General features: G+C 44.9%; 1 protein-coding gene across 4 annotated transcripts; it reads left to right on the top strand.

Moving 5' to 3' along the window:
• The first annotated feature begins 267 nt into the window (after positions 1-267).
• GCNT2 (glucosaminyl (N-acetyl) transferase 2 (I blood group)) lies at positions 268-19,502 on the top strand. 4 transcript variants are annotated; one of them, XM_078593605.1, is made up of 4 exons: positions 268-416; positions 11,693-12,864; positions 13,496-13,588; positions 15,135-19,502. In XM_078593605.1, exons 2-4 carry the CDS (start codon positions 11,895-11,897, stop codon positions 15,326-15,328), a joined length of 1,257 nt encoding a protein of 418 aa, XP_078449731.1. In that variant the 5' UTR covers positions 268-416; positions 11,693-11,894; the 3' UTR covers positions 15,329-19,502. The 4 variants fall into 4 exon arrangements, with proteins under 4 accessions (XP_078449731.1, XP_078449729.1, XP_078449730.1 ...); XM_078593603.1 differs by having other exon boundaries at positions 11,547-12,864; XM_078593604.1 differs by having other exon boundaries at positions 268-490.
• Positions 19,503-27,907: the final 8,405 nt, after the last annotated feature.

Raw genomic sequence — 27,907 nt, 5'->3', positions numbered from 1 at the left:
GACACAATTTAAATCCGAAAATATAAAATTCAACAGCTTCAAAATTTATTTTAGGACTTCTCCATTCGGCGAACACGCAACACAGCGGGCACATTCCCACCGTTATTTATTTACTTATCATCCCTCCCCCCCAAAAGAAGGCAGAGAGAGGCAAAGCAGTAAGGGGGACGCCCCGTGGTAAGTGGGAGCGAATCAGTGGTGAGTACCGATAACAGCAGCCCGTAGAGTGCAGCAATATTTAACCCACTCCTATGCGGACCTTTCGACAATCTCTAGCCGGTTGCTTTTCCAGGGGGAACCCTCCACCCATAAAAGCGTGTAAAAAAAAAGAAAGCCCTCCCCCCACCCCCCCAACTCACATCCACAGCGCACGAACAGCGAACGACCTTCGAACACGTTGACCTCGTGTCGCACAGGTGAGGATGGTTGTTCGCGTCATCACGTCCTCACCACCGCTGCTCTCTCCTGGCTCCTCTGTCTCTCTCAACAGGTGCGTCTTGTGCCTTGTAGCGCTGTACGTGGTGGCGGTGGTGGTGATGTTCGTGCTGTTCGAGCGCGTGTGGCTTTTCGCATGTGCGTGCAGGGAGGTCGTTATGGTTTGTTGGCCCAAGAGTTTTTTTTGTGTGTGTTGAGAGTCTACGATTTGGAATTATAATAATCCGAGTAATGCGCGCACAGCTTGTCGCGTAATCCCATAGCAACCGGTGTTGCTAATATCCATTCATAGCAGATGTTGCCACCGTGGGATATAGCGTACGTGCGTGTGTGTGTTCGTGGTTAGTCGAGGCGGTCAATTTCTACTTTGAAAGAGAAGAGAAACGACTTGAGAAGTGGCAGAGCTTATTGGACAACGCTCTCCGTTTAAATGCTACCCAACGCCTCCTGAAAAAGATGTTGGCAGTAGTGAACAATGCAAATATGCGTTGGCAAGCCACGTATAAAAACATTTAATAAAGCAAAATTTCGATTTAAAGCTTTCGTGACTGCAGGGATTCATCTTCTTGGTTCTTTCTACGTGACTCTACCGAAAGAACCAATAAGATTTAATAAAGCAATTTCAAAAACACAAAGCATCTATCAATACGATTACTAATATACTGTATGTAATTTGGTTTAACACTTAGGCTTTTGCGACCAATATTATCCATATTAGAGGTTTTTTTTGTTAATGACTGGCGAAACTTCATACTCGAATTGTAAATGTTGTGGGTTTACTTACCGGCGTGCTGCTGTACTAGTGACGAATTGACACGTTCTATTGACGTGACAAACCTTACTAATTGGCTGTGTCGGGTGGTGGCGGGTTTAACGACACATTTACAGTCACGCGCACTAACTCAAAAAACCTCTATCATGGACTTCATATACTTTACAGCTCTGTTTCAATCCCTGCTGGGGGAGGATTTCTTAGCAAACTGTGTCGACCATAGGGGTTTTAAATTCTTACGCCGAATGCGAAGTTGTTGAGGGGTGGCTACCCACTCACCAACTGCTGTTAGCCAGAGGTGGAAACTGACCTCTGCTGTAATACAGCTTTTTTTTTGGCTTAGATCGCGTAAATATATGAATGTGTCGTTAAACCCGCCACCACCAGATGCAGCCAACTAGTAAGGGTTGTCACGTAAACAGAACTTGGCCAATTCGTCACTAGTACAGCACTAGTGTGTAGTGTAGTGTGTAGTGTAGAGTATAGTGTATAATGTAGTGTATAGTGTAGTATACTAGTACAGAACTAACCGGTGTGTTGGAGAGCCAAGCCACAACATTTACAGTCTGAGTACGACGTTTCGCCAGTAATTACAACTAGCTTCATCAGGGTGGTGGCGGGTTTAACGACACATTTATATATTTACGCTAACCCAAAAAAACCTGTATCACGGATGATATTGGTTGCGAAAGCCTACGTGTTAAACTGAACTCTGCTGGTTTCTCACTCGAGTGCACTTGTCAGCGTTTTAAACGCCGATAATCATTACTGCCCTGCGTAGGGTGAGTGGTATTATATAATTAGACAAGAGTGAATAATTGTAAAATGTTATAATAATTAGCCTCAAATTAAAATAGTAATTTGCGAACACGGCAAATGGAAAAATTTCTGGGCGTACGGCTTGATGTTTTATTTCAAACATTAACTCATTTTTGGCCATTATGCTCCAGATAATTAGTTTGCGGGTTGCATTTAAGATTATCTATAAATGTAAATTGTCCTTTGTTATTAGAAAAGTAAAATTACCGGGACACGTTGATAATATATATTTTTTAAAGAACATTTTGGAGCATCAAATTAAAGCAAATTCAACATTGCCAGCGCATTTACCGAGTCACCATTTCCTGTTAACCGGTAAGACTATAATAAAACAAAACATTTTACAAAAGAACAGAACATTCCATGCAGTTAATTGGCCCTACTGTGCTTTACATACTATCACATTGCTCAAGTGCGGATATGCATTACTGCATTATAGTGTCGTCTTTATTTCCTGCTCAGAGTTTCCTCGGCCAGACCGATGGCTATAACAGATAGGGCATGAGAAAGCAGCTCTTGAATGGCCGCAGTCACTCGTGAAACATCACAACCATTTAAAAAAATATCGCGCTTTCAGCTTCAGTGACACATTATTATCAGCGTGGACATTGTCAGTAAACTCCCGCGTTTCTCGTCGCTAGGGGGACATCCATAGTCACAGAATTCCCTGTGGCTTTGTAATTGTACACAGTGTACAGAGCAGGCTCTAGAGTCTAGAGCATTTAAACAGCAATCCTCTCGGTGCCTCTCTCTCAGCAATTGTGAGAGAGAGAGAGGCTTAGAGACGATTGCTCAAGCCAACAGGAAACGGCCGACGGTCAATACATATTTTCCAATTTCGTGGGACATTTATTGACCTGCAAGTATTTTTTTTTTGCTGTTAAGATACAAAGCAACGCTACTTTTACTTTAAATCATTGCTATCTTCATTGAACCTGATGGTTTGCACCTGCACACTACTGTACTTGTGCTGATTCCTCAAGATTGAGTACTTAACATCACCATTTTCAAATGCGGGTAGTCTTTATCCCTTTTTCTACCAAGGCCTCATTACCGCTTATGATGTCTGCGTGATAATCCACGCTGCTAAATGGGTTTCAGTCATCATTTATAAATATTTTTTGAAAACTTGCAAATGCACAATTCTTGTTATGTAATTAATATACAGTTAATGTCCCCCAACATTTCCCCCAATATAAAACGTCCTCCCCTCCCAATATATTGCTATAAAATACATTTCTGTTTATATGATTGTGGTTATGGTTGTAATTTATTAATCCCTAATCTCTGCCATTACATACAATGAAACAAGAAAAGGTAAAAAATAAAAAACAGAGCAATGTAATACAATACACCATTAGACATTATTGTAAAAAATAAAATAAAAAGTCCATCCCATGTGTTGGTGAATTATTTAATATTTTAGGCAGGAAATGGCAGGAAATTCGTTTTAAAATTTAGATTTTTTTTTTCTGGGGCGGGGGGGGTCCCCCAATGTTGTTTCCATGGCTACGGCCTTGAGTTAAACCTCAGTTACTTGTCAGCAGATGAACTGGGTTGTAAAGAATTACTGTGCTTGAGGACAATGGACTCTAAATATAAGGGTATTTAATGCTCATTTGCACCTCTTACTTCTAACACGAGCTGCTCCTCACTCGTGACACAAGTTACCGATTACTTTAAGAAACGATGCATCATTCTACGTCTTCGCTCCCATTCTATGCACGCGTTACATCCTAATTTAGAAATATTTCACATCATCGGCGGTCTTGTGTTAACCCGGACCACTCGTCGCCGCTATTACCCTGGATAATTTCAAGAAGTTGACTCTAATAGAACGCACATGTTTTGACTCATTCAAACATAATGAGTTGCACTTGCTCTTACGACATTTCCGGCAGTAGTTTATGAGGAAATTGAAATGCTAATTTGTCCTTACAAAATGTAGACACATTATTAATCTATTTACACTTTTAGGCGGGACATAGAACTCATGTGATTGCATTGTGCCTCTGCGTTCTACTTGCTCTTGATGAGTATGTAGTGGTGATACGCGCTGGGGGTATACGTCGTGTGCCAGCGCGTATGTACGTGTGTGTGTGTGGTGACGCGCGCTGACGGGGAGGAGCAGGCGTCAGCGCGCGGGTGGGGGTAGTGCTGCTGATTGGCTGTGTGCCGGTGACGCGCTGAGAGGGAGTGATCGGGTGGCAGCGCGGTGTGATTGGTCGAGGAGTGGAAACACGCGCTGGGCGGAAACGGATCGTAGAGATAGCGCGTGGTGATTGGGGAACTGAGGAGCGGTGCCGACGTTGAGGTCCGCATCCGCTCCGTCTCCCGGGAGGAAGGGATATATAAGGTGATGCACAGAGGAGTAGGGGGACGAAGTGGAACCATCTAGGAATGAAGACGAAGGTGCAGAGATAGAGCCCGGAGAGGAGAGTAATGGAGAGTAATGGAGAGTAATGTACAAGGTGTAGCCAGAGAGAGTGTAAGGTCTACACGAGCCGAGTAATGCATACGGTGTAGCCAGAGAGAGTGTAAGGTCTACACGAGCCGAGTAATGCATACGGTGTAGCCAGAGAGAGTGTAAGGTCTACACGAGCCGAGTAATGCATACGGTGTAGCCAGAGAGAGGATAAGGTCTACACGAGATAGGTACTGAAGAGAGTGTAGCGGAGGCGTAAAGTCTACACGAGACGAGGGAAGAGTGTAGCAGAAGCACAGAATCTACGGGAGTCGAGAGAAGTGTGGAGCGGAGAGAAGAGGTCACGAGTTGTACCGTTGTATGGTGACCGTACTGTGAAGAAGAGAGGCCACGCGTTGTATCGTTACAAGTCAAGATTTAATAAAAGAAGTGTGTTCCCGTCAAAGGAGTTTCCTGCCGTCATTTCCAATACTTCATCTCGCGTCAGAAGTGAAACGGGCTTCCAAGTATGGAGACAAGGAAGACCCGTAGGACCCACGGGACTGACCGCGAGGAAAACCTGGACGACTCGGGGCCGCTGGTGGCGGGGGGTGAGGAGGACGACTTGCCCACGCTACAGGATCCGTCGACGGCGCCGGGCGAGCGACCGGGGACCGAGGCCGTGCTTCGTGAGGCGCACTCCCGACTGGCGGAGTTGCTGCTCGCCGCCGCGTCCATCTTGGCGGAGATCAGCTCGTCGGGAGGAGCATTTTACAAGGTCGCCCCGCAGATTCCCGCCAAATCGAATGGGGGATTCCCGCCATTGCGCCTGGGCCTACTTTTGGCGGGAACGGCGAGCGCCACGTGGTGGTGGGGTCCCAAGCGCGCGCATCGACGTCATCGGCGCGCGATGGGGTTCGCCATTTTACGTCTGCCGCTGGAGCCGCCATCTTACACACCGACGGAGAGGCGGAGAGGAACCACGAGGCGGATGACTTCATTTTTCAGCAGCGTCTGCCCACGTTGTCAGCCTTCAAGGCGGAAAGCGGAGACTGGGGCCAATTTCAGCGAAGGTTTTTGGCGCATCAAGAGATGTCCGCGTGGTCCGATGCTACGGCGCTGCGGGCGTTGCCTGCCATGCTGGACGACGACGCGCTCGCGGCCTTCAGGTCCGCACGGAAGTCGGACCGTTCCACGCTGAAGGATGCGCTGGGTCTATTGGCCAGGGTCTACGGACCTCCCTCGGCGTGCCGCCATCATTTCTACGCAAGACGGAAAGCGGCCACGGAGACCGCGCTGGCCTATCGCACGGCGTTGCTGGCTCTTGCCGATGCTGCGTTCCCTCGGATGGACGAGGAGGGCCAAGACGCGATGGTTTTGGAGCAGCTGCTTAAGTTGGCGCAGGACCTGGGGGTCCCCATCAACACAGCTGACGAGATTGATATTTCTTCTTTGAGAGTCGCCACGAGTATTCAAGCGCACGAGGCCCTACAACGGAAACAAGGAGTTGGTTGCAACGCTGCCGTCGTCGCAGCTCCGGGTTCGGTGGTCACCGAACCCCAAGTCGTCAGCCCACGAGAGGAGGCGTTCGCCGCGGGACGACCAGGGGACTGGAGGCCGGGGGCTCGGTCGCCTCTGCGATCAGGCCGAAAGTCGGAGCAGCCGAGATCTACTCCAACCCTCGTCACGTGCTATAACTGCGGCCTCCGGTGCCACGTGGCGTCCGGGTGCCGCGCTCCGCGTCAGCGCGCCATGGGGGCTCGGCTGGACGACGACCGAGAGCCCAAGTCATCTCTACAATCCCCGGCAAGTTGCGGCACCTCACACGCTCGGTCTGTATGCTCGACACACATGGGACGCCGCGTCGCGGCGGAGGAGGGCCGGTTAAGGTTCGGGGATTCGGTTCGGCCAGGGGGGTTCGGCCGGGACCAGGGAGATATTGAATGGGCGGAATTGGGGCATAGAATTGTGGCTGCTTCGGCGGGTTCGTCTGTTGTTACGGGATCTATTGATGGGGTCGAGATTAGGGTGTTAGTGGACACGGGGGCATCGGCAACTATTATATCGGACCTCATTTATAATATTCTTCCAGTCCAATGTCGTCCGCTGCTCCCGGTGGATGTGCCATTTTACGCCGCTAATGGGGGATCGTTGGGCATTATCGGTCAGATTAGGGCGTCCATTTGCATTGGAGATATCAAATTGTCGGGACCCGTTTTCGTTTCGTCTTCTTTGGCGGTTCCTTGTCTTTTGGGCACTGATTTTTTGGCTAAAATGCCCATTAAAATTCTTATCGATCAACGATGCATTGAACTGCCATCGGGTCGCCGGATTGCATTTTTAACGAGCCCTACTGACATTCGGACGGCGTGCGCTACGATACAAGCGGTGGCGACACAGACCGTGCATGTGCCCCCGGGTTCACAGATGTTAATTCCCCTCCGGCTGCGGAAACCGTGGGTGAGGGAGGCTTCGGAACAAAGTATGCTTTTGGCTCCTTCTTACAAGGCTGTCGGGGGTCTTGATTTATCGGTGGCTCACACTTTGGTGCGGGCTGACAGGGATCCGTTTGTAATGGTTTTGAACGCGGGGTCGCGGCCAGCTGTCATTCAACAGGGCACCGTGCTGGCTCACGCGGCGCGGGTCCCTGTGGATGATGGGTTGGTTGCGCAGGTGGGCTCGAGCCCCACGCAGAACGTTGAGCTAAGGGAGGACCTTGAGTGGGTTTATTCGCTATGCGCCGCCTCGGACGGTTTGTCGGCGGTGCAGTTGGGTGCGCTGCGCGAGTTGCTCATAGAATTTTCTGATGTGTTCAGTAAACATAAGTATGACATTGGGTGCACGGAGTTGTTGCACCACCACATTGAAACGGGCGATGCGGCGCCGGTCAGGCTAAATCCCTTCCGCCTGAGTCCTGCGGAGAAGGAACACGTTCAGTCGGCTGTTAACGAAATGCTAGAAGCCGACATTATTTTGCCCTCCTCCAGCCCGTGGGGAGCGCCTATTGTGCTGGTTGAGAAGCAGGACGGGTCCCTGTGATTCTGCGTTGATTTCCGTCGCCTGAATAAGATCTCTGTGGCTGACGCGTATCCGCTCCCCAGGATGGATGAGTCCCTCGATGCATTGTCTGGTGCGCGATATTTTTCGACTCTTGATTTGTTATCGGGGTTTTGGCAGTTGCCACTCGACGAAGAGTCGAAACCTAAGACAGCATTTCGGACTCCAGGGGGGCTGTTCCAGTTTAACCGGTTACCCATGGGACTTCACTCCTCTCCAGCGACGTTTCAGCGACTTATGGAGTTGGTTTTGTCGGGCTTGCAGTGGGATACATGCTTGATTTATATGGATGATGTCATTGTTTTCAGTAAAACATTTGAAGAACACCTCCAGCGATTGAGAGGGGTGTTCTTGCGCATGCGATCGGCTAAACTAAAATTTAAACCGGCCAAATGTCACCTCCTTCGTAAGTCGGTTAGATACTTGGGTCACATTGTCGATTCTTCGGGGATCTCCACCGATCCCGCGAAGACGGATTGTGTCGGTTCTTGGCCGACACCTACGTCCGTTTCCGACGTGCGTAGTTTCATCGGGTTTGCTTCTTATTACCGGCGGTTCGTTGAGCACTTCGCCACTATTGCAAAACCCTTGCACGCTCTAACGGCGAAGGGAGTGAAGTTCAAATGGGGACCGGAGGAGGAAGCCGCGTTTCGCTCCCTCCGGGACGCCTTGGTGGGTACCCCACCCTTGTGTTATCCCGATTTTACGAGTCCCTTTTTGCTGGACACGGATGCTAGCAACACGGGCATTGGGGGGGTGCTATCCCAAGTCGTCGGGGGTGTCGAAAGAATTGTCGCCTACGGTAGTAGGGTGTTGTCTCCGGCGGAGCAGCGCTACTGCGTCACCCGTCGCGAGCTGCTTGCCATTGTCTTTTTTGTGCAACAGTTCAGACCATATCTCTATGGTCGTCACTTTACGGTCCGAACGGACCACGCGGCGCTACAGTATTCATTGAGGGTCGCCCAACCCTCGGGCCAGTTGTCGCGGTGGTTGGAAGTCCTCCAGGACTGTCAGTTTACGACTACGTACCGTAAGGGGTTGCGACACACAAATGCCGATTGCCTGTCGCGGTTGTTGCCTTGTAATGAATGCGCGTGTTTGTCGGGATCGGCGCGCTGTAAACCGACGCTTGCGGGGGAGATGAGGGCACTGGCTGCGACAGCGGGCGCACTGATCGTGGATGATTCCACTGCCTCTCAGGGTCGGGACTCGCTGCTCTCATTGTCGCTCAGCGAATGGGGCCGTCTCCAGATGGCGGACAGCTCGCTGCTAGCATTGCGCCGCAAGGTGGGGGGTCCCGAGGGGGACCAGGAGCGCACCGGATCCTATGTACTTAAGCAGGGCATGTTATTACGATGGGACAGTTTGTCCCGGCGGAACGCACTCGTGGTGCCTTCCGCTGTAAGGGGGAGGGTTGGTTTGGCGGCCCACGAACGCCTCTTGCATTTGGGAGTTAACAAGACGCTTGCCCTGCTTCAGCGTGACTATTACTGGCCGGGAATGGGAAGTGATGTGGTAAATATTCTGAAGGGTTGCGTTGAGTGCGCCAGACGTAAACCACCGCCCGTGGCAGCTAATCCACCGCTGCAATCTATTCAGGTCTCGCGCACTAACGAGCTCGTTGCACTCGATATTTTGGGGCCCTTTCCAGTCACGCCGAGAGGGAATAAATACTTGTTAGTGGGGGTCGAATACTTTACCCGATGGCCTATGGCGTGGCCTCTCGCTAACCAGTCGGCAGCGGCTGTGACGGACGCCTTCGTCCAGGGCTATGTCCTGGACAAGGGGGCTCCCGAACGCCTGCTCACCGACCAAGGTAAAAAATTTTCGAGTAAATTGTTGCAAGAGGTGTGCGATCTGTTGGGTACCAAGAAGGTGCGTACCTCCCCGTACCACCCGCAGACAGACGGGATGGTGGAGAGACTTCATAAAACTTTGACTTCCATGCTGTGCCAGCAGGTGTGTGAGGCACATGTAGATTGGGACCTGCAGGTCCCGGGGGTCCTTGCCGCGTATAGAATGGCCCCCCATGCAGCTACGGGGTTTTCCCCATTCTATTTGATGTATGGTCGGGAAGCTGACCCGCCAATGGAAACGCAACTTGGCCTGTCCGCTCCACGAAATAATTCTAAATTGGCAGAACATATTAAGTTTAATATTCACAAGCTGACAGAGGCGAGGGAGGCCGCACGGCTTAATTCGCGGGCTCGCCAAATTGCTAATGAACGGTTGCGGGCACGGAAGGTGTCCATGCACGAATGGAAACCAGGTGACAGGGCCTGGCTGCATTGCCCTCAGGCACCCTTGGCTACGTCGCCTAAATTGTTGAGACCGTGGAGGGGACCCGTGGAGGTCGTGCGCGTTGCACGGCCCCAGTGCGTTCAGATAAAGTGGGGAAAGCGCCGTTGGTACGTTCACCCCTCCCGACTGAAACCGTTCTCGCCTACATATGGCCTCCCCTTGTGTCGTGAGGGCCGAGCGTGTGACGTGACCGGCGACCCACAGGGGGAAATGTCTCTGCCTGATCCACACGTATTTTCGCCTGATCTGCTCCCAGGTGTCTCGGAACTGACAGCTGCCGACCACCGGCGGCCGGATCTCCGCGGCGGGGCCGGCCCTTTCAGGCCCGTTCCGCGCCGTCTGGAGCAGCCGGAACCGCCGGACGGTCGTCAGTGTCCCGCCCCATACGACGGACCAGCCAGACGGACTCGCGCCAGGTCGTGCTACTTTGCGTGACCCGCCTCGTGAGGAGTCGGGGCAGTTGGAGCGCCTCGTCACTGCGTGTAGTCGCAGGGACGCTGGGCGCGTTCGTTTTCTGGAATTCGCTTGTATTGTGTTGTTGTTGACTTTTCTTGTGTTCGTTGTCAATTTGTACATAGTTCTTGTTGTTGTTGTTGTTGTTATGTTACGGGGCACACTGGGGGGTTACGGGGTTTTTTTTTGTTGTTTTGGTTGTCGTCTTATCGTTGCGGTTGGTTGTTGTTAGCAGCCGGGCCGGCTGCGAGCTATGTGGGAGGGGGTGATGTAGTGGTGATACGCGCTGGGGGTATACGTCGTGTGCCAGCGCGTATGTGTGTGTGTGGTGACGCGCGCTGACGGGGAGGAGCAGGCGTCAGCGCGCGGGTGGGGGTAGTGCTGCTGATTGGCTGTGTGCCGGTGACGCGCTGAGAGGGAGTGATTGGGTGGCAGCGCGGTGTGATTGGTCGAGGAGTGGAAACACGCGCTGGGCGGAAACGGATCGTAGAGATAGCGCGTGGTGATTGGGGAACTGAGGAGCGGTGCCGACGTTGAGGTCCGCATCCGCTCCGTCTCCCGGGAGGAAGGGATATATAAGGTGATGCACAGAGGAGTAGGGGGAAGAAGTGGAACCATCTAGGAATGAAGACGAAGGTGCAGAGATAGAGCCCGGAGAGGAGAGTAATGGAGAGTAATGGAGAGTAATGTACAAGGTGTAGCCAGAGAGAGTGTAAGGTCTACACGAGCCGAGTAATGCATACGGTGTAGCCAGAGAGAGTGTAAGGTCTACACGAGCCGAGTAATGCATACGGTGTAGCCAGAGAGAGTGTAAGGTCTACACGAGCCGAGTAATGCATACGGTGTAGCCAGAGAGAGGATAAGGTCTACACGAGATAGGTACTGAAGAGAGTGTAGCGGAGGCGTAAAGTCTACACGAGACGAGGGAAGAGTGTAGCAGAAGCACAGAATCTACGGGAGTTGAGAGAAGTGTGGAGCGGAGAGAAGAGGTCACGAGTTGTACCGTTGTATGGTGACCGTACTGTGAAGAAGAGAGGCCACGCGTTGTATCGTTACAAGTCAAGATTTAATAAAAGAAGTGTGTTCCCGTCAAAGGAGTTTCCTGCCGTCATTTCCAATACTTTAAGTATCATGACATCCACTTTTAATCGAGTAATAATATATATTTTTCTGAAATAAAACATAAAAAAAGCCAAGGCACTTATCTGAAATATCACGGAGTAAATGCTGGTTAGCAACATGTTTTTAATGTATGAACCATGGCATGGACTGCATTGTTAATATGCGTTTTACATCTTGTTTTAGGAAATATTAAATAATACCATCCGTTCGAAAGCAAACAAGCAAAAATTATACAGAAGACATTACACGTAAACATGTTTCAATGGAAGCTACCGTCTACCTGGAATTGAGTGTTGTATCTTCTTTGCCATGTTTTAATGTGCATGCAGAAGCCAACAGATGTTCAGTACACTGTGAGTGGAAATTAGAAAGTGTGAAGGGAGATTTACTGCATGCCACAAGAATTGCCAAACGTCGCCACCTGTATTGAGACAGAATTTTGCACCAAAGCAAGTACTGAAGCCTTCAAGCACAGATAACTTGGCGAATTCAGGTTTGCAATAAATCTCAGTCACACACCACACACTGGCCATGGCATCAGACAATTCCCTGCGTCTGCTGCTGATGTATTGCACGATGGCAAGTCTCGTCATCTTCAGCTGCATCTACATGCAGAGCAAAGGGAACAACATCTCTGAATTTCTGTTCCCAAGCCCCAAAGTGGTCAGATGCCACATTTTCTCAGATGAGATGTGCTTGGCATTGATGGAGGGACAAACCTTCACCGACGACCTAAGGGCCCATTGCCAGGAGATCCAAAGGCCCATCATGGCCATTGAGGAGAATGTCAATTGCAGTGCTTTCATTGAGAAGCAGAGCTACATCACGGAGGCACTGTCCAAAGAAGAACAAGATTTCCCACTGGCGTACATCATCACCGTTCACAAAGAGTTTGAGACCTTCGCCGTTCTATTTCGTAACATTTACATGCCACAGAATATTTACTGCATTCACGTGGATGTGAAGTCATCTGAGAACTTCAAGGAGTCGATGCAGAGACTGGCAGGCTGCTTCGACAATGTCTTCTTGGCCTCCAGGTCGGAGACGGTCGTTTACGCTGGTTTTTCGCGCTTGAAAGCCGACATCAACTGCATGCAGGACCTGGCGACCAGACCGACTCCCTGGAAATACGTCCTGAACCTGTGCGGTCAGGATTTCCCACTGAGAACAAACCAGGAGATCGTGCGGATCTTAAAGAACAAGTGGAGAGGGAAGAACATCACTCCGGGCATCTTTCAACCCCCTCATATGAAATGGAGGACCCAGTACGTGTACAAGGAGGTCGTAGACAACGATAAGAAACAGATGATTAGGACCAATGTTGCCAAAGGCCCTCCACCACACGGCATAAATCTGTGTTTCGGAACGGCGTACTACGCAGTGACCAGAGAGTTTGTGCAGTATGTGCTCGATGACAAGAAAGCGCAGGACCTGCTGGAGTGGTCTCAGGAGACATTCAGCCCCGATGAGCACTACTTTGTGACACTCAACAGCCTGCCAGGTACCAACACACACAGATTGCATGACATGGTACAACGTTTGTTACCCTTACCCGCACCTCCGATTTAGCGCGGTTGGCTACGTACGGTGCGAAAAAGAAGTTCAACGTACATGCATTCTTACTCTCCACGGGTGTTCCCCGTCTCGGTTAGGGCCAGATCATCGCAGGGGCTTTGAGTGGCTGTAGCCATACATACATAGACACACTGTGCTGTTTCATAATGATTGAAATGCAGGACCGTAGCACTCTTGATACATCCTAGAGGCGATGTGGAACTTGACGCTATCGCATCACTGCAGTGTGTGTATTGCTGCCTAAGTTACGTGCCAGAATTAAATGCACCATAGTTGTGTTCGTTTCAACTGATCTTGCGTCATGATTCGTGTGTTACGTTAAAAGAAAAACGATAAGAAAATAACAAAGGTAAATAATAATAATAATGTTTTGCAATGGGCATGGAGTAGTGTTAACAATGGCAAGGGGGGAAACTCTAACATGACAACCCCAGGCTCCCATAAAACCGAATCTGGCACTGCTTCGATGTCCAAGTATACCACCGTGTCGTGGAGCTAACGGGATCACCAACGATTAGTTAATCTGACTTGGTCGAAACCTTCTTAACCTCTTGCAGATGCACCCGGAGCGAACACGGACCCTAGCTGGAAGGGCAACACCCGTGCTGTCAAGTGGCGGGACGGTGAAAAAACTCACAAAGGGTGCAAAGGTCAGTTGTGGTGACGCCGCGGGGGCCCGGGGGAAGGGGCTCTGTCCATTTGTAATGGATCTGGAACGCTGGCTTGTTGTTGTTGTCGTCGTGGTTTGGATCGGCCAACGCGATACCGAAATATGCATCCTGTTGCTGCAGACACACTGGGCGTGTGCCATATTAAATGAACCACAACACCTTGTTGATCTTGTCAAGGAGCATAAACATCACGTGAGCCTCCGTCATCCTCACAGCAGCGGCTTTTGGCTGGCCATCGAACAAAGACGGTCACCGCATCACACGCTTTCAAATGCGCTTCTGCGGCCGTCTGGAACACTTTTCTGATATTAGGAAGCCATTGGAGCAACGCGATTTTAAATCTCGATTGAAAACTCATTTATTGAGAACTGCTTTTTGCGTTTAGTTTGTTGTCCTCCCCACGCACTTCCGATTAGCACGGTTGGCTACGCACGGTGCAAAAGTTCAACATGGATCTCTAGATAATGTTTATATGAATTGTATCCGAATCGAATTGAGTTCAGATTTACAAAAGCAGTTCAACCTGCTCTTTTTTCCATCATAATATTCATGCTGATCCAATTTAAATTACGGTCCTAGAAGTGCAGGACAAACTGTGATTTGTTTTCCACTTGTGTCTCTCAAATCCGATATCGTCAATTATTTAGCGAACTTGTTGAAGTCTACAACTTTTGTTTGTTCACATTTGCCTCGAGCCGAATAGATTGAATGTGACAGACCTCTCGTGAAACAATTAGAAAACAAATGAAGAAAGGAATTGGAGGGAACACAACGCAACAATGACCGATTACTGTATATCATAGCAAGCAAAGGTGGCAAAAAGGAGTTTGATGATTGGCAAACTCGCAAATGGTCTCCCTTGAGGAGAAAGATGGACCCATAACCCATGACAGAGATAGCAACATACTAGTGGAGGAATTGTATGTGGATCTCTCTGGAAAAAAACATGACGCATCCCAGGAATCAAACCATATTTCAGGTGGCCAGGAGGAAGTTCAAAACGTTACACTTATAGCGGTAAACACAGCCCCTTCACAGATATCAAAAAAGGGACAGCTCCTGGACTGTGGAGATGTATAACTGAGGGAAATATAGCAAGACTCGAAATACTAGTAATTTTAGATATGGGATATGGGTTACCATGATAAAAATGTAATAGTGAATCAAACATCGGCTTCAATCATATAATTGATACATAATTGGCAGGTGTTATGTGCTTTCCATTATCTACATTTATCGAGCTTTCATAACATGTGTAGAACTACTCACATCCAGCGTAAGGTTGGACTTCAAAATGCTAAAACAACCCAAAATTATAATTGATCTCATGTGACTTGGCCATAGCTGATTATTGGGATCAGCATTCCTAAAAAGCTCAGGCGTTAGTTCACTTTTGCACATAAGAGGTTTCGTGAAGACTACCACCAATGAGGTGAGAAATTAAAAGACATTTTCACTCGTAACCAATTCGATTTTCTCGTGTTAATATTCAGTGCCTGTCCGAACACGTGTGCTTTCGTTTCAGGGCATTATGTGCGGGACATATGTGTGTACGGCGAGGGTGACCTGGAGTGGCTGACCAAGAGAAGCGATCTGTTCGCCAACAAATTCGAGATGCAGCGCTACCCGCTAGTGTTGGAGTGCCTGGAGCACTGGCTCCGGCAGAGAACCCTCAACGAGTCGGAGGTCAGAATCCAGCCCAGCTGGAGGATTCCCTAACCCAGGGATGCGTTCCAATTTCACGACGAACCCGCTGCGGCTGTAAATGTGTATCGACTGCAATCGCGTACGCAATTTGGGTCCCAAAGAGAGCGATCCTTGCCTCTTCTTGGTTCTTTCGGTAAAGTCACGTAGAAGGGAAATAATAAAATAATAAAAAATTTACATAATAAAATTATTCTCACGACGTTTCGGCCACAACGCAAGCAGCCGTTGTCTTTCCGACAGACCTGTTCTTCACCTGAGGACGGCTGCTTGCGTTGTGGCCGAAACGTCGTGATAATTATTTTATTATGTTTTATTTTTATTATTTTATTATTTCCCTTCTACGTGACTTTACCGAAAGAACCAAGAAGATGAATCCCTGCAGTCACGAAAGCTTTAAATCGAAATTCGATCCTTGCCTGTTACTCAGAACCAATTCATTCTCCTCGCCCTGACTCACCGTGGACTGGAGCTCATGACAATCCTCAAGATGACCAGCACCAGTCGGTGGCCTTGCACTTCCTCGGTTCGCTTGCGATGGTTTTATGTTGAGTTGTTAATTGTGATGGAATCCGTTAACTTTAAACGTAAAATTTTAAAGGGATTTGCTCCATTTGAATGTAATTTTCTGTCCGTGAGTCGAGACACATGGCACTTTTTGACTGAACGATTTTTTTGCGGTTCCACGTATCCCTCAGCGGTCCACCGAGTGCAAATGTTTCCGAAAGAGTTGCGTTGCTGTGAATTAAAATGACGTATTTTTTCGTGTTTCTCAAAACAAGTGTAAGCACTCATGAAGGAATGATTGCTGCCGTTGACGTTTTTATAAAATATAGATTTTAAAAATAATATATAAATATATAAAAACCTAAATGATTATGTGATCATTAATGTGGTTACTTTTAACGATTACCTAAGAACTCTTTGTCGAGTACACATCTGACTTTGTGAAAGTGCCTGATGCATATATATAAAATGTATAAATTTAATTTTTAATATATCTACAGCACAGCGACCCTGACGTGAATTTGATGACAGGATAGTTCTGCGCTACTGTCCTGCGTAGGTGCTCCTGCGTAGATGTCTAACGTCCCGCTTCACGTGTTCGGAGTTCCTTGATGTGGAATTAATTAAGACGTTCCCAGCACACGAGCGAAACATCGGACATTGTTCCGAGCAACATGCTGTGTGTGTCAACCTGAAAACGCATCTGAGAGGATTGGTCTGTGCCATTGCCTGTATCGTAAGATGTGCTCAGTCAACTTGCCATGCACCATTTGTGACAGGACAGACAGCATACACATTTAGCCACGTGGCTCGATGAATAGAAAAACAAAATCGACTGAAACTCACTTATGAGATGACGTGCAATTATTTTCATTATTGCTTTATTCTCAAAACACGCAAAGCACTCACTCGTAATATAAATGGTAAAAAACTCAATGCAGGATCCTGCTGAAAGCTTTTGTGGATAAATGAAGCTTTCCTGGATAAATCCAGGGTGATATAGTCGTCATCATGCGAAAGCTCAATAATGAAACGAATAAATAAACGTGCGTGTGTGCGATATCTCTATTGTCAAGAAAATATAAATTATTCGTTACATCTCTGAAAAGGAGTCATGCTTTAATTACAATTGTCTTTAAAACATCCTGTGAAATATGAATGTGTGTAAAAGTGCAACTTACTTATTTGTGAATTAATCTATACGATGTTATTTTTGTAATATGTAAAAGGGCTTACATAACTACGAATGTTATCTTGAACAGTTGCAATATTTAAACTGCCGCATGTAAAAAAAAACATTCTTGCCAAATATGTACTCGTGCGTAAGCTTGAACAGAAACAGAATACCGCACTCCACTGGCCATTATACAAATGTTTATTGCTGATTTGTCTGTTGTAATATTCATGCGAGATTTTTTTCATAATTAAAGTACGTGAAAAAGGGGCTTATATCACTATAAGATCGTGAAAAGTTTCAACGTATAAACCGGCTTGCATAGAATTTCTCGAAACAATGTGAATACAGTTCATCCCGTCGAAGCAAGGCGAATGTTACCTTACAGTAGCAAATCACAAAATGGTACTGGACCGAAACTGGAATGCGTGCTTGAAACTCCCCATATGGTCCATGGCACTGTGTACAACGGTGACTTGTACAGCCCACGATTGGGTGACATGTCTACATTTAAACGAGAACGCAGTGCTGTTACCCGTACGAAGCACGTAAAACCACATTATGGAATTTTAAAAAAATTTGTCTGCAACCGTGGCACGGATATTCATTGAATATCCGCAGGTGATTTTTTGGAGTCACAGAAAAAATTCCTGGTGCGAATGAGAGCGCTCTGTTGATGTGAAAATAAATGTCATATATCCAAGTGCCTCACATCAAATGACCCTCATTATAATGCGAGATTCCACTGATATAAAATAGTACACTGTAAATCATATTTAATTCGTGCAAAAGGAAATTTACATTGAAGGTCAGATTTCACTGGAAATGTTAGGATGTGTACAGAATTGTTATGCTGCTGCAATCGTATCAGATATAGTCTCCTATCTTATTTTAGTAGATTTTATACGTGCAATGTTTTTGTATTGGTTGAACAGGGTCCATAAATGATTGTCGGGAGTTTATGAATGCAATGCAGATGAGCCCTACACTCCTTGATGTTGTTAGTTTGAGTTGTTATTGAGAATTAGTTCCATATATGAGAGTCAACAAAGGTGTGTGGTTTTTCTATCATAGCAATGTGTACCCTTAACCACTTGCAACTGGAATTAATAAAGTGATTTTGCATCACATACCTAGTTTTGCACATAACCACGCATAAGTGAAGAAGCTTGGAGAAATACATGTTCATTGCATGGCATTGAATGTACATTCTTTTGATCACCGAGTTCAAGAGTTGATGCCATGTAAAATTGCGTAAAAGTCGCGTATCTTTCCGGCAATCGTGCATTTTCCGATGTTTAATCATGGTCGTGGCCAGAGGTGGGACAAAGTCATTGTTATGCAAGTCACAAGTAAGTCTCAAGTCTTTGCTCTCGAGTCCCGAGTCAAGTCGAGTCAAAGATGAGGCAAGTCCAAGTCGAGTCTGAAGTCATCAAAATCATGACTCGAGTCTGACTCGAGTCCAAGTCGCATGACTCGAGTCCACACCTCTGAGGTGGGACAAAGTCATTGTTGTGCAAGTCACAAGTAAGTCTCAAGTCTTTGCTCTCGAGTCCCAAGTCAAGTCGAGTCAATGATGAGGCAAGTCCAAGTCGAGTCTGAAGTCATCAAAATCATGACTCGAGTCTGACTCGAGTCCAAGTCGCATGACTCGAGTCCACACCTCTGGTCGTGGCTTCGTAACATATTTTGGTAAATGTCAAAGGTTTGTATATTCTGTACTACTACCAGTTGACTGTGGGGTTTGGAAATATTTGTGAACATTCATAATAATATCTGATTGATTTAACCATAGGACAAAATAAAAAAATAAAAAATACTTTAAAGGGATCTATGTTCCGTCTCTCCACGTAAAAAAAGTAACACGCGTGTTTTAGTCATCGATCTCTTGGCTTTCCAAACCGATATTATCCAGCAGCAATTGATGTATTAAAGCGAACATAGCAATGGAGGATCACATGGGTTGGGCAATGGTTGGTGCGGGTATTGGTTCATCACTGCTTAGTTATGGTATAACGCACCAAGAACACTTCCCTATGAGGACAAAAAAAAATGCGCAACATAAATGTCTAAAACATATATCAATATATAACATTATAGGGGGGGGGGAATTTCAGGTTATGATTTTTTTCTTTCTTTATTGGCAGTGTCCTTTCAGAATGTGTTAAGTTTTAGTTTTTTGCGTTGGTCGACCAGTGAAAATGCAGTTTCATGCGTAAGTGGTGGTGGGGTCGGGGGATGTTTGCTGTATGAGCATATTCAGCATAATGCCAACTACAAACTAGTAGCATTGGAATAAAAATATTGTTGGCATTCTACATTGATGTTAATATATTTTGTAGAATTTAATTTTTGTTTTGCTGTGAAATATACGACGTACTTTTTTTTAATTTCGAATTTATATCGATTTTGTAATGGCATTCCATTCCCACTGTGCTAATGTAATACTTATGCGATCCTTTGTAATGTATGTTGTATGTATGCGAATACATTGTTTAAATGCATTTACCAATTGCATCAAGACTGATTTTTTGGCATTAGAAGAATCACGGTTTTCCCATATCACACTTCTTTTGGCATGTATCTTTATAGTACAAGATTGAGAATCAAAGTTTGACGATGATCTAGAGATATATACTGTATCGTGGATTCTTAATTACACATATATAAAATAAATTTCCACTGCCGGTGAAGGCCGATTACAGTTTAAACATCGTGATATATTAAAATTATATAAGACTTGTTTGTTGAGTTTAAAATAGATTAATAACACGCAACAACATACACGCCTTTGCACTTCTGGGTGAAAGCTCCCCCACATTTCACCGACCATTGTGGTTTTCTTCCCATTCTTCAACTATGCTACTCAGTACAGGTTGGAGGAGGTGGAGACCCAGGACTGTTTAACACGGAGGCTTTCGCGATCAATATCATCCATCACATAGGTTTTTTGGGTTAGATCGTGTAAGTATAAATGTGCCGTTAAACCCGCCACCACCTGACAGCCAACTAGCAAGGCTTGTCACGTGAACAGAACGTGCCAATTCGTGACTAGTGTGTTGGAGAGAAAATCCACAACATTTACAATCTGAGTACGAACCAGGATAAGTTCAAATATCACCCGCCACTGATGCTAACCGTGACCAGCAATATAAAACCGAGGTAGCCGGGTTCGTGCTTCAGTGTGCTGAGCAATGTGCTACCACTCTTCCTCACTGATATTGGTCAGAAAGGGATTCTTGCAGAGACACATCTTACAAGGCAACGAAGACATGCAAAGTAGCTGACCATAACCACAGTCGGCACCATTACGTAAAGGCTGCCAAGGACAATGATCGTTTGTCCTCAATAGCTGTCAACTTCAGAAAGCCAGTATCAAAAATGGAGATGCTATGGTGATGTGATGTTATCTACTTTGCCTGATATACAGGGGGTCGTGGGTTTGATTCTGACCATGACGCCTGCTGTATATTTGGAGTTTGCATGTTCTCCCTGTGGTCGTGTGGATTTTCTCCAGGTCCTCCGGTTTTTTCCTCCAAATTAATATGTGTGTTTAGAGTATTTGGCTGCTATACATTTCCACATGATAAACCACTTCGTTACGCTATCATCTGTGGGTCAGGTCGCTTCTGAAAGAGCTATATAGCTCAGTGATCCTTACCTGGGAAAATAATAGTTTACTAGTTTATTTTTATTGGAACGAAGTGCACTTGCCTTGAGAAAACATTTACCTGAGGTGGCAACATTAATAGCTCATTGTGCTGCTTTTCTTGATTTTATTACGTCTTGAATGATAAGATAATTTCACGTCACATTGCACATGCTTAACCATGACAAATGTGCACTTGCCGTTCTTGAAAGCATCATTGTCCTCACTTGGGCTTAAACTCAAGTTACTTAAATGTCACAACACAATGTAACATAATCATATAACTGTGTGACAGTATAAAAACAATGCGTTACCGCAATAACGATCGGAAATATACGCTCAATAAGTCTGTAAATAATCTGTTACAAGAAGTGCTAAATATAATCATGTAATGAAAATGTATTTGATAATTGGTTTTTTACCCTTTTATCTGGCAACAAAACTGACACCTTTTTTACGAGGAGTCATGGTTGCATAGACCACAATACCTGCAGTCATAATGCAAACAAAAAACATAACTCTGATAATGTATGTACTGTCCTTGAAGTTGATTGGTCCACACCCGAGACAGCTTTCCTTAGAGCCTAGTCTCACATGGGTTGGACCAGATGATGCCAAAAGGCGCACAACTCAAAGAGAATGCACCATCAGAGTATGAGAGCTCGGGGTAAGCATTTACACCATTGGTACCTCATTTGCCAGTAAAAAATATGATAATTGTTTTTTTACCCTTTTATCTGGCAACAAAACTGACACCTTTTTTTACGAGGAGTCATGTTTATCAGAGTTATGTTTTGTGTTTGCATTATGACTGCAGGTATTGTGGTCTATGCAAACATGACTCCTCGTAATTAAAGGTGTCAGTTTTGTTGCCAGATAAAAGGGTAAAAAACCAATTATCATATTTTTTACTGGCAAATGAGGTACCAATGGTGTAAAAAATGTATTTCTATGCAGGTAAATGTGCAGCCCAACATTGTTTACGTCACTGCTGGCACAAAGGCCTCCACAAGAAAGGATTGCTAGAGAGCGAGAGGGCGTTTTGCCTACTCTTCCACACTAGTCAAATCTTTTGGAAGAGGTGGAAGTACCCACACGTGACCCTACCACGTGTGAGTTTCAAATTGACTGACTGTAGCATGCTATTTTATACTGCTAGACACAGAGATCACAATAAATAAGTTCTCTCTGGAATGCTAATCCAGTGTGCTGACTGACCACTACACCATGGAAACTTCCTTTCATAGACCATTAATATATTAACACCTCCGATTAGCATGGTTGGCTACATACAGTGGGAAAGAAATCCAACATACAGTATATGTGGCCTAATTCCTACATGTATCTTGGCTGCATGCTTGATTATTATTTTGGTGTTTGCTGATAGCTTTAGGTGTGGGTGAGTCGTGTTTATTTTTACATACCATTATGCTAAGCCTTTGTGAGACTATGAAACACACTTTTTACTCACTGGAAATTTATACTATGGTGTTAGTTCTCACAAACCAATGCCTCATTTTTTTGTAATATATCTATTTAAAAATATTAAAAGGTCCAATAGAAAATAGAATAGCTACACTGGTTTTGCACAAAGAAAAGTGACAAACAACATCAGAAGGGAAATCAGACAATGAGATACAACCATTGGAGAAATTAAGTTGAAAACATCTGGAGGGTGAGATGCTTGGCCGTGTCAAACGGCGTGTGACCGAAATTTCACGTCCGTGTTCCAGAAAACAGATCTCGTTTGATTAACTGTGTTTAGCCGAAACACACATTCGATAAACCCGAAATGGGCAACTTTTTCCTTTACCGTACAAAAAAAACCGATATAGATTGAGTGTGTTCAGCACAAACTGTACCACACAACGGAAGTGTGTATAGTGGTTAGTGCACTGCACTACCAAGCCAGTGATTAAGCTTTTATGCCCAGCCAAAAATAACATCAGCTGCGATTGATATCTGAAGCTGGTCACCAACCCACACTGATCAACACTACTGCCTGAGAGGTCGACATCCAGCAACGGAGTCATAAAGGGCTGCACATTATTGAATCACCATAAAGTTACTTAAGCATACAATTTACACAAACATATTGAATATCTGTCGATTATGTAAAGAACACAATCATTGCGTAAGATGTACCATTGATACTGTGGGTGCATTAACCGTAACCTATGCATCATCGTCTTCACAGTGGACGTTATAGATCCTGTGATGCCATTCTCAAGAGTTAAACATCGATTGCCATCGTCACAATCCTAATTTTCCAAATATATATAAAAAAAAATTGTTGCCGCGAATTGCAAAATTGGAATACACTCTACAGAGCAATCGTGAGACTACTGCAAAAAAAACTAAAGTGAGGTTATCCTAAGTAATTTATGTATAAGAAACCAACGCGCCTGATCGACACAGAATATACACTCTTCTTCATGCAGTGTACGGTACCTACGCATGTGCTTGATAGTGTTTATGCAGAGCTGGAAATGCAAACATTGGTGTATGCTTTTACTTTAGCGTTGCTACAAAAAAATCTAGCGTCTAATATTCACAGGGACGGCCCGTTCACGTAGGCGAACTAGGAGGTCAAATTTAGCTGGGCGCCAAATTCGACAGAAAAAAATACAAATAAAAGAACGAAGATGTCATTATTTCAATTCCCGTGCGAGAAAATGAATTATCATTCATTTCGCAACATTTCTGAGAATGTTTTGCTTGGACAGACGGATGTATGGACAAACCGAATAATAACAATAATGCCTTTGTTTTAAAAAAAAAAAACCCGCTTAAAAAACATGAAACGGAAAATAGTAATAAAATATTTCTCATTTTACCAAAATAAAATATTTCTCATTTTACGAAAAAAAACCTCAGCCGAGATCTGCCCTTGGGGTTTGGCGGGTGGGGACACCGATTTGCGTGGTTCGCCTGGGGCGCCAGTTGCTGGCCTCGTGAAGGACCGCCCCTGAATGTGTCCATGATCCTCTCGCCGTGCATTAACAACGAACAGCTCTGGGGTTTGTCCTCCCATTAACCCCTGACATCTTCAGTAGCTTCCTGAATGTGCTCACCCTCATAAATGCTTAAAACACAGCAGCACCCAATCGTTTGCTCTGACTGTAATGCCAGGTGTGTTGCATGATAAATGGTAAGAGCCAGTGTGGAATATATATTTTTCATGAGTTTCTGAAATGTAATTTGCTTGTTTAACATGGTCACAAGGAGAAAGAACAACATCGAATGTAAAACAACTTGTGCTCCTTTGTACGGACGTAATTTTAACAAAAATTGCAAAAATCTAATCACAATCTCATTTTTTTTACCCAGGATAGCTTCATGAAATATCAGACTTGGGCTGTTTGGCAAAAACCCATTCTCATCAGTATTCAGTGTCACTAAATTACAATAGATTTTAAAGTAAAATTACGGAAGAATCTCAGAATACAACATCTTACTCCATTTAAACATTAAAATAACAAGTCAATTTACCATTTATATCTTGACAACAGTAAATGGTTCGACAATTTTGTTACACTTTCGAGATGGATATGTAAGCCACACATAGCAAAGGTAAAGTACGCTTATTTATTTAATAGTGCTGTATAGCTGTTGCCATGTGCCTTAGAGTCAAGCAAGAATTTAATAAGCCCTATGGCATTGTCCTGTGGAAATGGCGTTCTTTATAATAATGTTCTCAATGCAGCAGGTGGGCGTTTATTAGTATTACAGAGGACATTTACAGTGAATGTCCTGAAGTTTGGACTAAACTCCCTGCCAATGCACACTGCATGGTAAATATAAATAACAAAGGATAATCGTCCAATAGCCAGTGTGTAATTTCAGTCGGAAGAATCCATAATGGTGTTTCGGGAATTGTATTTTAGCAAAAGAACACCCATCGTCGTCACTTCATTTTGTCCTCCTGTTACTGAGCTGATGTTGTGCAGTGGTGTGCAAAAAATAAAAACATGCTTCGGGTTACCAGACTCCCTGAAGGTACAGTACTTCATTTCCCATGTCGTTAAGTTAAAATGGCATTCGTAAGAACGCGCAAGTGTCTGTGAGATCAAATTGCAGGACATGCGACGGGAGCGTTACGAAAAACACATTTATTGAGAAATGTATCCGTGAATATGGCGTGTACAGTAGACGATTTCCACGTGTTTATGTGAAGGCAAATATTGAATAAGCCCAATACTGGGTTGTCTTATTACCTAGAAATCAACAGTTCATTCATGTTGCCGTGACAATTTAAAGTTAAGCTCCTAACGTTCTGATTACTCACGTTCCGTGAAACTAAGACCACTCAAGGAATGATCACATTTATGCAATTTATTTCGAACATTCTGATATTTTTGTTTTGTTAAAATAACAATTAATATTTTATTCAGCCGTTATATATCGTATACTTTGTCACAATCGTGTTCACCGTTGATGCAATTTGTTATTTTACATCAGCGTCATTCGTGGTTGGTGTTAGTTTGATGCAAGATCTACTACTGTGCCTTGTGTACACTGCAGGGAATGGCCGAGTTAATTTTTGTCCCGTAGCCAACAGATTGCTGGGTCGCTAGGCTACCACAAGCAACGTGACAGTTCTTGCCATGCGTGTCACTGACAAGGGGGTCCAAAAATAGCGTTTCGTTTTCACATTGTTGTGTGGAATAGGGTAGCGTTGTCAATGCATCTGGCGTCAAGGCTTGGGAAGAGGAGTCTTAATCATAGCTACGAAGTCTGGTTACATACCCCGAAATGCTCTGCTTAAGTCAAAACAAAAACCACGTTGCATGCCTTAATCAAACACAGCCACGGCTCGCTCTTTTTGTAACATATTAACAACGTCCTGAAATCGACGTTTTGCAAGAGAGAGGTTCTTTCTAGATTTGAAGCTTTCGTGACTGCAAGGATTCATACTCTTAGGTTTTTTCGGTAAAGTCACGTAGGTTAAAAATAAAATTAGCTGTGACGGTCCCACCTGATGACGGAGACTTGTGTTGCCTCCGAAACGTCGTGATTTATTATTTTACTTTATTTCCATTATTACTTTTATTAACTTTTAATTTTATTTTTTACCTACGTGACTTTACCGAAAAAACCTGAGAGAGGTTCTTCACGGAAACGTCCATTCTGTAAATGAAATGTCCGTCACAACAGCCAGCAACTTCCATTCCATGGTGTGCCAATGCTTCACATTTGCACATTGCCTACATCTCTCGATACATCCTAAAACAGTACAGTACTCTACACCACCCATAATGCATTTTATTGGGTCCAGTACGCTTATTGGGTGTGTATGTCAAGGGTTGTTTTTATAGGGTCTACCTTCAGTCACTTAGTAGAAGAGTTGCCGCAGTGGTGATCCTACGATATGTCTGTCGTACAGTATAAAAGCCACGATAATTATATAACCCACTTTTCAAAATATTGCCAACATCTTGATCACTGTTGCTCGCTTCATTTTTTTCTCAAAAAATGCCACTTCCTAACAAAATGAAATTAAAACTGTGAAATTTTACCAGCGATATTTGGCCAAAAATGAAGAGCACATTTGAGATATTTTATTCCAATTTATTTAGTCGCTCTATTGCACTGAGTGTTGGTGAATCGCTGATACACTGCCTCAAAATGTCCATTTCGGGCAATGCCACATTCTATGGTCCGTGGTTTTGGTGTTCGGTCTGGTGATCGGGGGTCACTGATGAGATGGTGTGATGTGAAACCCTGCCAGTGTGGCGGTAGGGATTGCTGATCGGGTGTGAGTTTTGGGCACGTTGCTTGAATTCCATTGGGTTGGTCCACTCCGTTTCGATGCTAAAATCCCTGTCACGCAGAGTCTGTGTGTTTCCAAAACGGCTTTCCCAATGGTTTTACTTAACTTGACTCCCATGTTTGTCGTGGTCAAATCTTGTAATCAAAAGTTAGCCTACTTCATGTTGTCCAATACATTCCAAATTTTGCACACGTACTCAGATCCGGGGACAATGCATGCCTCTATCAAAATCGGCATCAATTAATCAATTAATTCGCTACTTTTATGCAATGAACATATTGTATGGACGCCTTATTATAAATATATATATGTGTGTAGGTACAAAACGCCGCTTTCTCTAAACTCTCGAATCGCCTGCTCCGTGTGAACCAGTTACGGAAGTAATCAATTAATTCAAGTAAGAGTTCATGTGGGAGCAGTCGCCCGCATCATTGACGTACTTCTCGACCGTGAGTTAAAAGTAGTTGTTAATAAAACCCTTGTTCAAAAAAAACATTTTTTAAGGAGTTTATTTTTTGGAGATCTCAGCTGTTGGTTTAGGCCGTCTGGAACGCTCTTCCTTTCGCTATCAGGGATCCAATACGTTTATTGAATTGAGCACAGGTTGTGAAACGTAAGATAAGAGACGATGTGAAGGAATTCCAAAGGCGTGCAATACGAAGCAAGGAGGAAATATAGAGCTATAATGCAAATTGGTGAAGGTGTCAAGCTTCATATCCATATTGAAAACCAATTTCTTCAGAACACCCTTTTGTGTTTGGTTTGTTGTCCTTCACCCGCACCTCCGATGAGGACGGTTGGCTACGTACGGTGGGAAAGAAGTTCAATAATCCATACATACATCATTGATTGGCAGGTTTGGGTCAGCCTCTGATTGGTGTCGTTCACGGTGCGTTGCGGCATCACGGCGTATGTCTGGTGGTGAGATCTTTGACAGTCCAGGAAGTCAAGGCCATGGTGTACATTTGTAAGTTTCTGTGATAGTCTGCATCACGATGTTCCATTTGCGTATCGATGAGTATAGTACATAAACCGAGCGGATAGCCAATACTTATGAAGTTAGTGCTTTGAAAATGTTTACCACATGCATTTGTTAAAGCCGTCATTTTGTTCTGACAGGATCTGTGTTATACGAGGAATAGATTGTAAAGTTGCAATAATTATGAGCAGTTATGGAAAGCTTATTGAAAGTAAAGCACAACAACAACAAAATACAATTACAAAGATAAGGAAATCTTTAAATGTCAGTTTTGTAGGCAATACAATATCCATGTGGTTTAGGCTTAGAAAATAAAAAAAAACTTATGAGATTGTAATAATCATATCGTGAAATGTAATATTAATTGTAATATTGAATATTGTGACAATTATATTTTATTCCTTATGTTTTTTTTACTGTTTATATTTGAAGTAATTCAACACATTCGTGATAAAACAGAGGCTCAACAATGTACTATAAGAGTTGGAGACTTCACGATACACCAACATGGC

The sequence above is a fragment of the Lampetra planeri genome, chromosome 4, assembly GCF_965212315.1.
Source record: "Lampetra planeri chromosome 4, kcLamPlan1.2.h2, whole genome shotgun sequence".
Classification (NCBI taxonomy): domain Eukaryota; kingdom Metazoa; phylum Chordata; class Hyperoartia; order Petromyzontiformes; family Petromyzontidae; genus Lampetra; species Lampetra planeri.
The sequence above is the reverse complement of the archived record's forward strand: the minus strand, read 5'-3'. Positions and strand labels throughout refer to the sequence as shown.

Excerpts from the sequence above, each read along its gene's own strand:
- GCNT2 (XM_078593605.1), top strand. The coding sequence starts at position 11,895 with ATGGCATCAGACAATTCCCTGCGTCTGCTGCTGATGTATTGCACGATG. Across the intron at positions 12,865-13,495 it reads GACACTCAACAGCCTGCCAG|ATGCACCCGGAGCGAACACG; the intron begins GTACCAACACAC and ends AACCTCTTGCAG. Across the intron at positions 13,589-15,134 it reads AACTCACAAAGGGTGCAAAG|GGCATTATGTGCGGGACATA; the intron begins GTCAGTTGTGGT and ends CTTTCGTTTCAG.